At 46.9% G+C, this 16,083-nt stretch overlaps 1 protein-coding gene across 1 annotated transcript in view; it reads left to right on the forward strand.

The window, feature by feature from the left end:
- Positions 1-16,083, forward strand: part of LOC139263108 (cadherin-related family member 2-like) — a 273,421-nt gene that overhangs the window by 14,789 nt on the left and 242,549 nt on the right. The window contains exon 3 of the mRNA XM_070878659.1: positions 6,663-6,805. Coding sequence (XP_070734760.1) covers positions 6,663-6,805 — 143 coding nt within the window. The remainder of the gene's footprint in view (positions 1-6,662; positions 6,806-16,083) is intronic.

Here is a 16,083-nt window from a genome sequence, read left to right on the forward strand (position 1 = left end):
GCACCCACATCTGGGAGCAACTGGTTTGTGCAGAAGCCTTGAAGTCAGCAAAAAATACTTCAGCACTTGCCATACCACTCCCTCTAAACTTCTGAAACAACTATAGAAATCACCAAAACATGTAGAATTGTAATAACAGCCAGAAGAAATCAACCAGCAACTAACCTGTAGGTAGTTGATGACCCCTTTAAATAGTGCTGGTGGGGCATCCTTCCTGCTGCTGAATGTGTGTTCAGCTGTGCAAGGTTAAGAGAAGGCATTGCACACTGATTTGATGCAGTTGCACACAGATTTGACACCATGATCTGCCTCCTCAGCATACTTCCAGTAGATGTTAAGTGCATGTGCATTAACCCCTTTACCAAGATGGCGCCGACTCGCATCAGAAGTGTGCACGTGTACCACAGACTCTATTTTGGAACCCTAAGGGCACTCGTAGCACCCATAACTGAGCCCAATTTTGCGCCCATCCTCTTGGCCCTAAAGTGAAGCCATCATAGATTGGCCACCGTGCTTTCACTTACCTTGGTCACCCGAGTGAGGTAATTAAACATCTTCCTGCACCGTGTGGCTCTTCTGGGGATGGTGGTGATTGCATTGTCTGCTTCCTTTTCTCAGTCCCCAACAGTTGATTCTTTTGATTCTTTAATTCAGACAGTAGCACCTCCACAGTGTCTTAGAGAATTGACTGATCTTCCTCCTACTGCTTTCCTCACCAGGGACAGAGTGGCTGTGTACGTGGACAAGTATGAGCTGATCAGTCAGCCTGGATTTGTGAAGGGCAGGGATGCCTGACTAAACGAGTTGAGTATTTTGAGGAAGGTCACTAACATGGTGTATAGGGGATGTTGTCTATATGGACGCCCAGAAGGCATTTAATAAGATTACACACAAGAAGTTATTAGCAAAAATAAAAGCACATGGACTTGGAGATAATCTTCTGACATGGGTTGGTAATTGGTTGGGAGGTAGTTGACAGAGATTGGCAGGATGTGACGAGTGTTTATCCCCAAGGATCTGTCCTGTGGTCTCAGCTTTTCACCATATGAGTAGGTGAAGGAATAGAGAGTTATTTAACCAAGTTTGCAGATGACACCCAGTCAGGAGGCACAGTAAGTTATGTTATCATTATCATAGGCAGTCCCTCGAAATCGGGGAAGACTTGCTTCCACTCTAAAAGTGAGTTCTCAGGTGACTGTACAGTCCAATGCGGGAATTACAGCCTCTGTCACAGGTGGGACAGACAGTGGTTGAAGGAAAGGGTGGGTGGGGAGTCTGGTTTGCCGCATGCTCCTTCTGCCTGCGTTTGATTTCTGCATGCTCTTGGCGACAAGTCTCGAGGTACTCAGCGCCCTCCTGGATGCTGTCCAATTTGGGCGGTCTTGGGCCAGGGATTCCCAGGTGCCGGTGGGGATGTTACACTTTATCAAGGAGTGTTTGAGAGTGTCCTTGAAGCCTTTCCTCTGCCCACCTGGGGCTCGCTTGCTGTGTAGGAGTTCCGAGTAGAGCATTTGCTTTTGGAATCTCATGTCGGGCATGCGGACAATGTGGCCTGCCCAACGGATCTGGTCGAGTGTGGTCAGTGCTTCGATACTGGGGATGTTGGCCTGAGCGAGAACACGGACATTGTGCATCTATCCTCCCAGTGGATTTGCAGGATCTTGCGGAGGCAGCGCTGGTGGTACTTCAGCAGTGCTTTGAGGTGTCTGCTGTATATAGTCCACGTCTCTGAGCCATATAGGAGGGCAGGTATCACTACTGCCCTGTAGACTATAAGCTTGGTGCCAGATTTGAGGTCCTGGCCTTCAAACATTTTCTTCCTCAGGCGACCGAAGGCTGTGCTGGCACACTGGAGGCAGTGTTGGACCTCATCATCGATGTCTTCCCTTGGAAAAATGGTCCACGTTGTCCAAGGCCGAGCCGTGGATTTTAATGACCGGGGACAGTGCTGTGTGGTGGGGTCAGGTTGGTGGAGGATCTTTGTCTTACGGATGTTTAGCGTAAGGCCCATGCTTTCCTATGCCTCAGTGAAGATGTTGATGATGGCTTGGAATTCGGCCTCTGAGTGTGCGCCGATGCAAGTGTCATCCGCATTCTGTAGTTCAATGACAGAGGATGGGACGACCTTGGATCTAGCCTGGAGGTGACCTAGGTTGAACAGATTCCCATTGGTTCTATAGTTTAGTTCCACTCCAGCGGGCAGCTTGTTGATATTGGAGCATGGAAGATCGAGAAGAGCGTTGGTGCGATGAAGCAGCCCTGCTTGAACCCAGTCCAGACGTGGATTGGCTCTGTGCTGGATCCATTGGTTAGGATCATGGCTTATATGTCATCGTGGAGCATGCAGAGGATGGTAACAAACTTTTGGGGGTAGCCAAAACGGAGGAGGATGCTCCATAATCCCTCACGGTTGACAGTGCCAAAGGCTTTGTGAGGTCAAAGAAGGCCATGTACAGGGGTTGGCACTGTTCCCTGAATTTTTCTTGTAGTTGTCGTGCGGCGAAGATCATGTCCGTTGTACCCCTTAGAGGATGGAATCCGCATTGTGGATATGCTGGGGTTTTGCTGAGATGGTGGCGGGTAGCATGCCGCGGGATGAAGTCAAGGACACTTGTGTCGAAGGTTAAGGAGAACTTTGAAGTGCTCCTTCCAGCAGGCCCTGACTGCCTCGGTGTCCTTACTGTGTGCTTCTCCGTTCTTGGCCAGCAGTGGGGTGGGGCCTTGGGTGCTTGGGCCGTAGGTGGCCTTGACTGCGGTGAAGAATCCTCGCACATCATGGTTGCCGGCCAGCTGCTGGGTCGCCTGTGCTTTCTCTACCCACCATCTATTCTTTAGGTTGCGGGTTTTTGTTGGATCTCGGACTTCTACCGCCTGTAGAGTTGCTTTGCTGCTCCCGAGTTGGGTTGCTGCTGCAAGTTCAGAAATGCCTTGTGCTTGCGGCATATTAGCTCCTGGATCTCCTGGTCATTCTCTTCAAACCAGTCTTGGTGGTTCCTGGTTAAGTGATCGAGCGTCTCTTCGCAGGCACTGGTTATGGAGGCCTTGAGGGCAGACAAAGCGCTGTGGGCACTCTATGTCTCGGGGGTCATCGAGGATCGCCAGATGGTAGTGAGGCGCTGGCTGTAAAGGGCTGTCTTAACTGGGTTTTTGAGTGCCCAGGTGTTGATTTTTCTGTTGCCATCGCTGCTTTGGGGCGATATTAATGTTAATGATGGAGCGGATTAGAAATATAGAAACATAGAAAATAGGTGCAGGAGTAGGCATTTGGCCCTTCGAGCCTGCACCACCATTCAATATGATCCTGGATGATCATGCAACTTCAGTACCCCATTCCTGCTTTCTCTCCATACCCCTTGATCTCTTTAGCCGTAAGGGCCACATCTAACTCCCTTTTGAATATATCTAACAAACTGGCCTCAACAACTTTCTGTGGTAGAGAATTCCACAGGTTCACAATTCTCTGAGTGAAGAAGTTTCTCCTCATCTCGGTCCTAAATGGCTTACCCCATATCCTTAGACTGTTACCCCTGGTTCTGGACTTCCCCAACCTCGGGAACATTCTTCCTACATCTAACCTGTCCAAATCGGCCGAATTTTATATGTTTCTATGAGATCCCCTCTCATTCTTCTAAATTCCAGTGAATATAAGCCTAGTCGATACAGTCTTTCTTCATATGTCAGTCCTGCCATCCCGGGAACAGTCTGGTGAACCTTCGCTGCACTCCCTCAATAGCAAGAATGTCCTTCCTCAGATTAGGAGACCAAAACTGCACACAATATTCAAGGTGTGGTCTCACCAAGGCCCTATACAACTGCAGGAAGACCTCCCTGCTCCTATACTCAAATCCTCTTGCTATGAAGGCCAACATGCCATTTGCCTTCTTCACCGCCTGCTGTACCTGCATGCCAACTTTCAATGACTGATGTACCATGACACCCAGGTCTCATTGCACCTCCCCTTTTATTAATCTGTCACCATGCAGATAATAATCTGCCTTCCTGTTTTTTCACCAAAGTGAATAACCTCACACTTATCCACATTATACTGCCATGCATTTGCCCACTCACCTAACCCGTCCAAATCATCCTGCAGCCTCTTAGCATCCTCCTCACAGCTCACACTGCCACCCAGCCTAGTGTCATCTGCAAACTTGGACATATTACATTCAATTCCTTCGTCTAAATCATTAATGTATATTGTAAATAGCTGGGGTCCCAGCACTGAACCTTGCGGTACCCCACTAGTCACTGCCTGCCTTTCTGAAAAGGACCCGTTTATTCCTACTGTTTGCTTCCTGTCTGCCAACCAGTTCTCTATCCACGTCAATACATTACCCCAATACCATGTGCTTTGATTTTGCACACTAATCTCTTGTGTGGGACCTTGTCAAAAGCCTTTTGAAAGTCCAAATACACCACATCCACTGGTTCTCCCTTGTCCACTCTACTAATTACATCCTCAAAAAATTCCAGAAGATTTGTCAAGCATGATTTCCCTTTCATAAATCCATGCTGACTTGGACCGATCCTGTCACTGCTTTCCAAATGCGCTGCTATTATATCTTTAATAATTGATTCCAACATTTTCCCCACTTCCGATGTCAGGCTAACCGGTCTATAATTCCCTGTTTTCTCTCTCCCTCCTTTTTTAGGTGGTGGTCTGTCCAGCATCGTCGGCTCCTGTCATGGCGCGAGTAATGTGCACGTCCTTGCGGTCCCTCGCTCGGACGATGATGTAGTCGAGCAGATGCTAGTGCTTGGAGCAAAGGTGTTGCCATGATTGTCCCTCTGACGGAACAAGGTGTTGGTGATGACAAGATCATGTTCTATGCATTTTGTCAGGAACAGGGTACCGCTGGAGTTGGTTTTCCACACCCCCTCTCTGCCGGTCACGTCTCCCCAGAGGTCTGTGTCCTTATCGACTCTGGCGTTGAAATCGCCGAGGAGGATCAGTTTGTCATCTGTAGGGACTCGGGACAGGGATTGTTCGAGGCTGGAGTAGAATTCCTCTTTGGTCTCATCTGTTGCGTCGAGTGTTGGGGCGTATGCCCTGATAACTGTGGCGCACTGGTTCCGGGATCGGGTGAGCCAGAGAGTCATGAGACGTTCGCTAATCCCGCAGGGGGAGTCTCTGAGGCGGTCGACCAGCTCGTTCTTAATAGCGAAGCCAACTCCATGAAAGCGGCGTTCTTCTTCTGGTTTCCCTTTCCAGAAGAAGGTGTAACCACCACCTTGTTCTTTGAACTGGCCTTCCCCTGCCCGCCGGGTCTCGCTTAGGGTGGCGATCTCGATGTTGAAGTGTCTGAGTTCCTCGGCAACGATGGCGATGTGGTGTTCCGATCTGTCACTGTTTTAGTTGTCCATGAGAGCCCTGATGTTCCAGGTCCCGAACTTCATTTTGAAGGGTGGAAGATGCCTGTGCGTGAGTTCTTTTAACGCGGGGTGGCAGTTGCACACCGGCTACCACACGGGCTTAGCAGAGCGAGGTCTTGGTCCAGTGTTGTGTCGATGGGAGCAGGAAGTTGCAAAGGGGAATAAACAGGTGTTGAATAGTGTAACAGGCTTGAGGTGCTGAATGGCCTACTCAAGTTCCTACATTCCTATGTCCTCACCTCACCCCAACCCCTGAAGGCTGCTGCTGCATAAGACAACTTGCTTTTGCACTTCCTGTCGTCCAAAAAAGTCAAGCCTCCCTTTACCAATTGCAGGCTTTTAAGGCAATTTATTTCCCTCTCTCGTAGCAGCAGTAACCAAAAGAGAAAGAGTATTACTGCTCCTAAGCCACCCAATATGTATAACTAGGGCCCTGGAAGGAAACATCACTAGGTTCTCATCCTTGTTTAAAATTCCCTCCATGGCCTCGCCCCTCCCTATCTCTGTAATCTCCTTCAGCCTCACAACCTCCGAGATATCTGCACTCCTCAAATTCTGCCCTCTTGAGCTTCCCTGCTTATAACCGCTCAACCATCGGTGGCCGTGCCTTCAGCTGCCTGGGCCCCAAGCTCTGGAACTCCCTCCCTAAACCTCTCCGCCTCTCTTTCCTCCTTTAAGATGCTCCCTAAAGCCTACCTCTTTGACCAAGCTCTGCCATCATTTCTTTTTATGTGGCCCGATGTCAAATTTATTTTTTTTGTCTTATAACACTCGTGAAGCACCTTAGGACGTTTTACTATGTTAAAGGCGCTATATAAGTTGTTGTTGTTGTTGGTTAGCAGAAGAGTCACGTGGAGAGTCGGAGGCCCCACTCACTACTAATCCATCAATGAGCGGAACATTCGGCCTACTTTATACAGCATTTTGCAGTCTTACCTTCCTCACTCTCTTAACATTCCACATTTGGGACAGTTTTACTGATATCACTATTATTGTTTCATATTGGTATAAAATTGGATGAGTAACCAACATATAAGCAAAAAGAAACCCTATAATGTCAAGTTTCTCAATTATCCTTTCCTATTAACTTCTGGCATTTCTCATATCTATCATTATTCTCCTTTTCCTTTGATCACCTTTATCTTCATATTTTCTGGTTTAGATACTATTTTCATCCTCTTCAATTTCCACTTCCGCATTGACCATCTCCTTTGTATTTCTCTACTTCCTCCACTGAATATATATTTATCGTTATGTCTAAATATTGTCATTTCATGTTTCCACCCCAGGTGCATCTGTTTTTCGGATAGCAGCTGAAGATAAAGATGGCGATTCACTCTCGTATGGTTTGGAGGGAGAATTAGCATTGGTTTACTTCACAGTGAACAGCAGCAGTGGTGATGTAACTGTTAAAGAAGCTGTTGACAGAGAGGTTTGAGCATATCTTTTATTAATTTACTGATGGTTCATTTATTTGCATGCAGCAACAGTGTGGAAATGGAGATAAACTGCGACAAGGGCAGATCTTTTGCACATTGGACCTAGTTGGTAGCTGAGAGTACAGTTCATTCACCATAGGGAAGACAGTTTCGTACTGACTTGGAGACCCTGAGGTGAATTTGGTCTTCAGCAGTGGCACAGAATGGGCAATGGTGAATCAGTAGTTCGTTTGGCATCAATAGAAAATACTAAGGTGCAGGGTGTAAAACTGGCTGCCGATTCACTATCGTCTGTTTTGCTCTACCTTTGAACGCCAATTTTTCCCCTTCACCTTCTCTCGTAGATTGCTTTGGAGCCAAGGGTCCCTGGGAAATGAAGCTATTAGTTGGGATTCAGATTTCTCAGCCTATTGTATGGATAACTGGGTTTCTGCCTATCAAGGTGCTGGGGAATGAAACACTTCCCACTTCAGGTACACAGTGTAGCATCAAGCATTCCCAGGTCAGGTCATCATCGAGGATGACTTGCTTCCACGTCAAAAAGTTCACAAAAAGTTTCAATGAAGGACCACACAGCACACCAGCCACCACACGGGCTTGACAGAGCTAGGTCTTGGTCCAGTGGCAAGGGTTAACCAAGACGACTGGAGACCTGCTCTGCTGCACGGACCTAGTGTGCACACATATTGCAGTGTGTAGAATAAGTCACCACTGAATTAAGTTCTGGAGATTCTACCGATGTGATGTGTTGCACATTACCTGGAAGGGCTGTGTGAGATGGTATAGCACATCTAAATGCCAAGTAAGTTCCTTCACCTCAACAATAGAAACGCTCCCCCTACTGCACCAATGTGACATTTTTTGTTTGTTTCTTACACCAACCATCCAAATTAGACATAGTTTTTGGCTTCCCTTCCCGCATCATTATCTGTGGTGTCCCCCAGAGATCTATCCTTGGCCCCCTCCTATCTCTCATCTGCATGTTGCCCCTTAACGACATCACCCAGAAACACATCAGTTTCCACATGTACGCTGATGCCACCCAGTTCTACCTCACTACCACTTCTCTCGATCTCTCCACGGTCTCTAAATTGTCAGACTGCTTGTCCGACATCCAGTTCTGGATGAGCAGAAATTTTCTCCAATTGAATATTGGACAGACCAAAACCATTGTTTTCGGTCCCTACCACAAACTCCGCTCCCTAGCCACTGATTCCATCCCGCTCCCCAACTTCTGCTGAGGCTGAACCAGGCTGTTGATGTCATATTTGACCACATATCTGCAGCATAACTAGGACTGCCTACTTCCACCTCTGTAACATTGCCCGTTTCTGCTTGCCTCAGCTCATCCACTGCTGAAGCCTTCATCCATGCATTTGTTACTTCTAGACTTGACTATTCCAATGCAGTCCTGGCTGGCCTCCCACATTCTACTCTACATAAACTAGATATGATCCAAAACTCGGCTACCCGTGTCCTAACTCGCACCAACTCCCGCTTACCCATCACCTCTGTGCTCACTGACCTACATTGGTTTTCGGTTAAGCAATGCCTCGATTTAAAAACTCCCATCCTTTTTTCAAATCCCTCCATGGCCTCACCCCTCCCTATCTCTGTAATCTCCTCCAGTCCCACAACCCCCTTGAGATGTCTGCGCTCCTCTAATTCTGCTTTCCTGATCATCCCTGATTATAATCGCTCATCATTGGTGGCCGTGCCTTCTGTTGCCGAGGCCCCAAGCTCTGTAACTCCCTGCCTAAACCTCTCTGTCTTTCTACCTCTCTTTCCTCCTTCAAGATGCTCCTTAAAACATACCACTTTAGTCACCTGCCCTAATTTCTACTTATGCGTCTCGGTGTCAAATTTTTATCGCATAATACTCCTGTGAAGCGCTTTGGGACGTTTCACTATATAAAGGTGCTATATAAATACAAGTTGTTGTTGTTATTGTTTTCCCCCCTGCCCATCAGGAATCGGGTTGAGGTTGCCCAAATTCACTTAACGTAGCACCCATACAGCCAGCAGAGACTCATCCCACCAGTTAGGTATGAATTTGCATCCAGGTCCCAAAGTTGAAAGGCCAACATCCGCCAGTTCATCCTTTTCATCACTGTTACATGGACCTCGGTTTGTTTTAGGCTCCTTGATACCATACTCTGTCAATTCTTAACTTGATGTCAAAGGCAGCTGTTCTCACGTCTCATTGTCGGGTAATGAAGTTAGTGATTGGGGTGGTATATAAATGTGCTACTATTAACGGACCACAGCATCTCATGAATGCCCAGTTTTAAGGATCTGTCGTTAATCTGTTTCGCTTAGCACAATGGTAGTGTTACACTACATGATGCAGGATGGCCTTACTATGAAGATGGGACTTGATTTTAGAAAGATAGAAACATAGAAAATAGGTGCAGGAGTAGGCCATTCGGCCCTTCGAGCCTGCACCGCCATTCAATGAGTTCATGGCTGAACATGCAACTTCACTACCCCATTCCTGCTTTCTCGCCATACCCCTTGATCCCCCTAGTAGTAAGGACTACATCTAACTCCTTTTTGAATATATTTAGTGAGTTGGCCTCAACAACTTTCTGTGGTAGAGAATTCTACAGGTTCACCACTCTCTGGGTGAAGAAGTTTCTCCTCATCTCGGTCCTAAATGGCTTTCCCCTTATCCTTAGACTGTGACCCCTGGTTCTGGACTTCCCCAACATTGGGAACATTCTTCCTGCATCTAACCTGTCTAAACCCATCTGAATTTTAAACGTTTCTATGAGATCCCCTCTCATTCTTCTGAACTCCAGTGAATATAAGCCCAGTTGATCCAGTCTTTCTTTGTCTTTACTAACCTTTTTCTCTTTACATATCTATAGAAGTTTTTGCAGTCCGTTTTAATGTTCCCTGCAAGCTTCCTCTCGTACTCTATTTTCCTTCCCTTATCAAACCCTTTGTCCTCCTCTGCTGAGTTCTAAATTTCTCCCAGTCCCTGGGTTCATTGCTATTTCTGGCCAATTTGTATGCCACTTCCTTGGCTTTAATACTATCCCTAATTTCCCTTGATAGCCACGGTTGAGCCACCTTCCCGTTTTTATTTTTACGCCAGACAGGGATGTACAATTGTTGTAGTTCATCAATGCGGTCTCTAAATGTCTGCCATTGCCCATCCACTGTCAACCCCTTAAGTATCATTCACCAATCTATCCTAGCCAATTCATGCCTCATACCTTCAAAGTTACCCTTCTTTAAGTTCTGGACCATGGTCTCTGTATTAACTGTTTCATTCTCCATCCTAATATAGAATTCCACCATATTATGGTCACTCTTCCCCAAGGGTCCTCGCACAACTAGATTGCTAATTAATCCTCTCTCATTACCCAGTCTAAGATGGCCTCCCCCCTAGTTGGTTCCTCGACATATTGGTCTAGAAAACCATCCCTATGCACTCCAGGAAATCCTCCTCCACCGTATTGCTTCCAGTTTGGTTAGCCCAATCTATATGCATATTAAAGTCACCCATGATGCACCTTTATTGCATGCACCCCTAATTTCCTGTTCGATGCCCTCCCCAACATCACTACTACTGTTTGGAGGTCTGTACACAACTCCCACTAACGTTTTTTACCCTTTGGTGTTCTGCAGCTCTACCCATATAGATTCCACATCATCCAAGCTAATGTCTTTCCTAACTATTGCATTAATCTCCTCTTTAACCAGCAATGCTACCCCACCTCCTTTTCCTTTTATTCTATCCTTCCTGAATGTTGAATACCCTTGGATGTTGAGTTCCCAGCCCTGATCATCCTGGAGCCACGTCTCTGTAATCCTAATCACATCATATCTATTAACATCTATTTGCAGAATTAATTCATCCATTTTATTATGGATACTCCTTGTATTAAGACACAAAGCCTTCAGGCTTGTTTTTTTAACACCCTTTGTCCTTTTAGAATTATGATGTAGTGTGGCCCTTTTTGTTTCTTGCCTTTGTTTACTCGGCCTTCCACTATTGCTTTTTACCTTTCTACCATCTGTTTCTGACTCCATATTACTTCGCCCTATCTCGCTGCATAGGTTCCCATCCCCCTGCCATATTAGTTTAAACATTCCCAAACTGCATTAGCAAATGTTACCCCCAGGACATCAGTTCCAGTCCTGCCAAAGTGCAGACCGTCCCTTTTGTACAGGTCCCACTTCCCCCAGAACTGATTCCAATGTCCCAGGAATTTGAATCCCTCCCTCTTGCACCACTGCTCAAGCCACGTATTTATTCTAACTATCCTGCTCCCTCCAATCTGATTAGCACGTGGCACTGGTAGCAATCCAGAGATTACTGCCTTTGAGGTCCTACTTTTTAATTTAACTCCTAGCTCCCTAAATTCAGCTTGTAGTATCTCTTCCCATTTCTTACCTATATCGTTGGTACCTACATGTACCACGACAACTGGCTATTCACCCTCCCTCTCCAGAATGTTCTGCAGCCGCTCCGAGACATCCTTGACCCTTGCACCAGGAGGCAACATACCATCCTGGAGTCTCGGTTGCGGCCGCAGAAACTTCTATCTATTCCCCTTACAATAGAGTCCCCTATCACTTTAGCTCTCCTACTCTTTTTCCCGCCCTTCTGTGCATCAGAGCCACCCATGGTGCCATGAACCTGGCTGCTGGTGCCTTCCCCTGGTAAGTCATCTCCCCAACAGTATCCAAAACGGTATATCTGTTTTGGAGGGAGATGACCACAGGGGACTCCTGCACTACTTTCCTGCTCTTGCCTTGTCTCTTGATCACCCATTCACTATCTGTCCTAACCCTTACCTGCGGTGTGACCAACTCACTAAATGTGCTATCCACAACATTCTCAGCATCGTGCATGCTCCAGAGTGAGTCCATCCGCAACTCCAGTGCCATCATGTGGTCTGTCAGGAGCTGCAGTTGGGCACAGTTCCTGCACACATAGTAGTCAGGGACAAGAGAAGTGTCCCTGACTTTCCACATAGCACAGGAGGAGCATGATACGGGTCCGAGCTCTCCTGCCATGACTTAACCCTTAAATTAATTTACTTACTAACATTTTCTGAAACACCAAACAGCTACTTAGTAGTTCGCTGCCAATTAAACCAATCTAAAAGTCAGTCTAAAAGAGAGTTATACTTACCAGTCGAACAGCCAACCACTGACCAGCTTGGCTGAGACGTTAACTCTCGATTTCGCACCCCTCTATCTTTGTCTGCAGCTGGTTGGTCTGGTCTCTGGGCCTCCGTCTCCTACTCTCGCACTCCTTATCAGCTGCTCTAGTGTCAGCACTGATCGGAAAAACAAGACAAAACAGCACCTGCCACCCCCACTTGCCTGAACTCACCCACTTACCAAACTCACGAATGCCACTCTTTGCTGCTGCACGAGTTGCCTCTTTTTAAACTGTATCTAGGTCAGATGACTCACTACTGGTCAGTTGTTTATAGAACGGGTTTTAACTAGCTGCTCATTGCCTCCTACTGGAAAGTTACCTTGTTTTTCTCTGCCTAAACCTGAAAGATTCCCAACTACTTAACTTTTTCCCTTTAAATTAAACTGCTACTTACTTAGAAGCTACTTGCAATTGCCACAAACAATTTACTCCAGCCTCCAAATGGTTTAATGCAAGGATTGTATTGTAGATAGATGCATCTCTGACAGGAAGGATGATGAGGATTAGGTCAAAGAGGTCACTCCTTCATGTTGGTTCCCTTATTACCTGAGGCAGACCAAGTCTGGCAGCTATGTTCTTCAATATTTGGCCAGTTTGGTCAGTGGCATTATTATCGAGCCACCTTTAGTGGTGGACATTGAAGTCCACTACCCAGAGTGCAGTCTGTGTCCATTATTCCTTCAGTGCTTTCTCCAAGTGGTGTTCAACTTGGAAGACCACTGAATCGTCAATTAAGGTGGGGTGGGGTTGCAGTCGATATTCCCTCTATTTTTTGTTTTGTGCGTGGTCCCTTTACTGACTGCATGGTTATTTCCATTGAAAAGCCAGTGAGCGACCGCGCAGCTTAGCGGGAACGTTGTATACTTCATCTTATTTATCTGAAACCATGAGACTTTATATGGTTCAAAGTAAATTTTCAGGACACTCGGAGCCAAGTCCATGTGACTATATAGCATTGGGGCTGTTTCCCCTCAGGTCGACTCCTTCACCACGCGGCAGATACAAGAGAAATGCAGGGAACAGCACCAACCTGTACATGGCTTTCTTCGACCTCATAGAAGCCTTCGACACTGTCAACAGTGAGGGATTATGGAACGTTCTCCTCAGATTCGGCTGCCCTCAAAAGTTTGTCACCAGGAGGGAGAGAGAAAACAGGGAATTATAGACCGGTCAGCCTGACATCGGTAGTGGGTAAAATGATGGAATCAATTATTAAGGATATCATAGTAGCGCATTTGGAAAGAGGTGACATGATAGGTCTAAGTCAGCATGGATTTGTGAAAGGGAAATCATGCTTGACAAATCTTCTGGAATTTTTTGAGGATGTTTCCAGTAGAGTGGAGAAGGGAGAACCAGTTGATGTGATGTATTTGGACTTTCAGAAGGCTTTCGACAAGGTCCCACACAAGAGATTAATGTGCAAAGTTAAAACACATGGGATTGTGGGTAGTGTGCTGACATGGATTGAGAACTGGTTGGCAGACAGGAAGCAAAGAGTAGGAGTAAATGAGTACTTTTCAGAATGGCAGGCAGTGACTAATGGGGTACCGCAAGGTTCTGTGCTGGGGCCCCAGCTGTTTACATGAATGATTTAGACGAGGGGATTAAATGTAGTATCTCTAAATTTGCGGATGACACTAAGTTGGGTGGCAGTGTGAGCTGCGAGGAGGATGCTATGAGGCTGCAGAGTGACTTGGATAGGTTAGGTGAGTGGGCAAATGAATGGCAGATGAAGTATAATGTGGATAAATGTGAGGTTATCCACTTTGGTGGTAAAAACAGAGAGACAGACTATTAACTGAATGGTGACAGATTAGGAAAAGGGGAGATACAACGAGACCTGGGTGTCATGGTACATTAGTCATTGAAGGTTGGCATGCAGGTACAGCAGGCGGTGAAGAAAGCAAATGGCATGTTGGCCTTCATAGTGAGGGGATTTGAGTACAGGAGCAGAGAGGTGTTACTACAGTTGTTCAGGGCCTTGGTGAGGCCACACCTGGAGTATTGTGTACAGTTTTGGTCTCCTAACTTGAGGAAGGACATTCTTGCTATTGAGGGAGTGCAGCGAAGGTTCACCAGACTGATTCCCGGGATAGCGGGACTGACATATCAAGAAAGACTATATCAACTGGGCTTGTATTCACTGGAGTTCAGAAGAATGAGAGGGGATCTCATTGAAACGTCTAAAATTCTGATGGGTTTAGACAGGTTAGATGCAGGAAGAATGTTCCCAATGTTGGGGAAGTCCAGAACCAGGAGTCACAGTCTAAGGATAAGGGGAAAGCCATTTAGGACTGAGATGAGGAGAAACTTCTTCACCCAGAGAGTGGTGAACCTGTGGAATTCTCTAACACAGAAAGTTGTTGAGGCCAATTCACTAAATATATTCAAAAAGGAGTTAGATGTATTCCTTACTACTAGGGGGATCAAGGGGTATGGCGAGAAAGCAGGAATGGGGTACTGAAGTTGCATGTTCAGCCATGAACTCATTGAATGGCGGTGCAGGCTCGAAGGGCCGAATGGCCTACTCCTGCACCTATTTTCTATGTTTCTATGTTTCTATGTTTCTATTCTCCGCCTGCTCCAGGATGACATGCAAGCCGTGATCTTGACCAACGAATCCACCACAGACCCATTCCATGTTCGGACTGGGGTCAAGCAAAACTGTGTCAACGCACCAACGCTCTTCTCGATGTTCCTTGCTGCAATGCTCCATCTCACCCTCGGCAAGCTGGAGTGGAGCTAAATACAGGACAAACGGGAATCTGATCAACCTCCACCGCCTCCAGGCCGGATCCAAGGTCGTCCCATCCTCTGTCATCAAACTACAGTACGCAGATGACGCCAGCATCTGCACACACTCTGAGGCCGAAATCTAAGCCATCGTCAACACCTACACCGAGGCATACGAGAACATCTGTAAAACAAAGGTCTTCTACCAACCTGCCCCCGCCACACAGCATTGCCCTCCAGTTATCAAAATCCACGCCGAGACCTTGGACAACGTATAACATTTTCCATACCTTGGGAGCCTACTGTCAACAAGGGTAGACATCGACGACGAAGTCCAACACCACCTTCATTGTGCCAGTGCAGCCTTCAGTTGCCTGAGGAAGAGAGTTTTTGAAAACCAGGATCTCAAACCCTGCACCAAGCTTATGGTCTACAGACCAGCGGTGATTCCCGCCCTCCTATATGGCTCAGAGACATGGACTATGTACAGCAGGCACCTCAAAACACTGGAGAAGTACCACCAACGCTGCCTCTTGCAATCCATTGGCAGAATAGGCAACCAACGTCAGTGTCCTTTCTCAGGCCAATATCTCCAGCATCGAAACACTGACCACGCTCGATCAGCTCTGCCACATTGTCCGCATGCCTGACACGAGACTCCCAAAACAAGCCCTCTACTCGGAGCTCCTACACGGCAAGCGAGCCCCAGGTGGGCAGAGAAAACGCTTCAAGGACGCCCTCAAAGCCTCCTTGAAAAAAATTTAACATCCCCACTGATACCTGGGAATCCCTGGCCCAAAGTGGAGGAAAATCATCCAGGAAGGTGCTGAACACCTCGAGTCTCTTCGCTAAGAGCAAGCTGAAGCCAAGTGTTGACAGCGGAAGGAGTGCAAGGCAACCCAGGCTCCCCCACCCACCTGTTCCTTCAACCACCGTCTGCCCCACCTGTGACAGAGACTGTAGGTCCCGTACTGGACTCTTCAGTCACCTGAGAACTCAGTTCTAGTGTGGAAGCAAGTCCTCCTCGACTCCGAGGGACTGCCGATGATGATAGCATTGGGGCCCCCACTCAAGATTATAATGGAGGATTCTGGGATGTTGTTTGATAGATATGATTCTATGAATGTAACAATGTCAGACTATTGATTAACAAATCTATAGGTAATATCTCCCAGCTTGTTAGTGGTTGCTGGGATGGGATTGGTGAGCTTTGTGCTGATAAGTCAATTTGATGTTTTTCTTATGATTGTGATCAATAGTGATTGTTTACAACTGAATGACTTACTAGGCCACTTCAGAGGGCATTAGAGTCAACCACATATTGTGGAACTGGAGTACCATCTAGGTCAGACTAGA

Source organism: Pristiophorus japonicus, chromosome 1 (assembly GCF_044704955.1).
Source record: "Pristiophorus japonicus isolate sPriJap1 chromosome 1, sPriJap1.hap1, whole genome shotgun sequence".
In the NCBI taxonomy this organism is placed as follows: Eukaryota; Metazoa; Chordata; class Chondrichthyes; family Pristiophoridae; genus Pristiophorus; species Pristiophorus japonicus.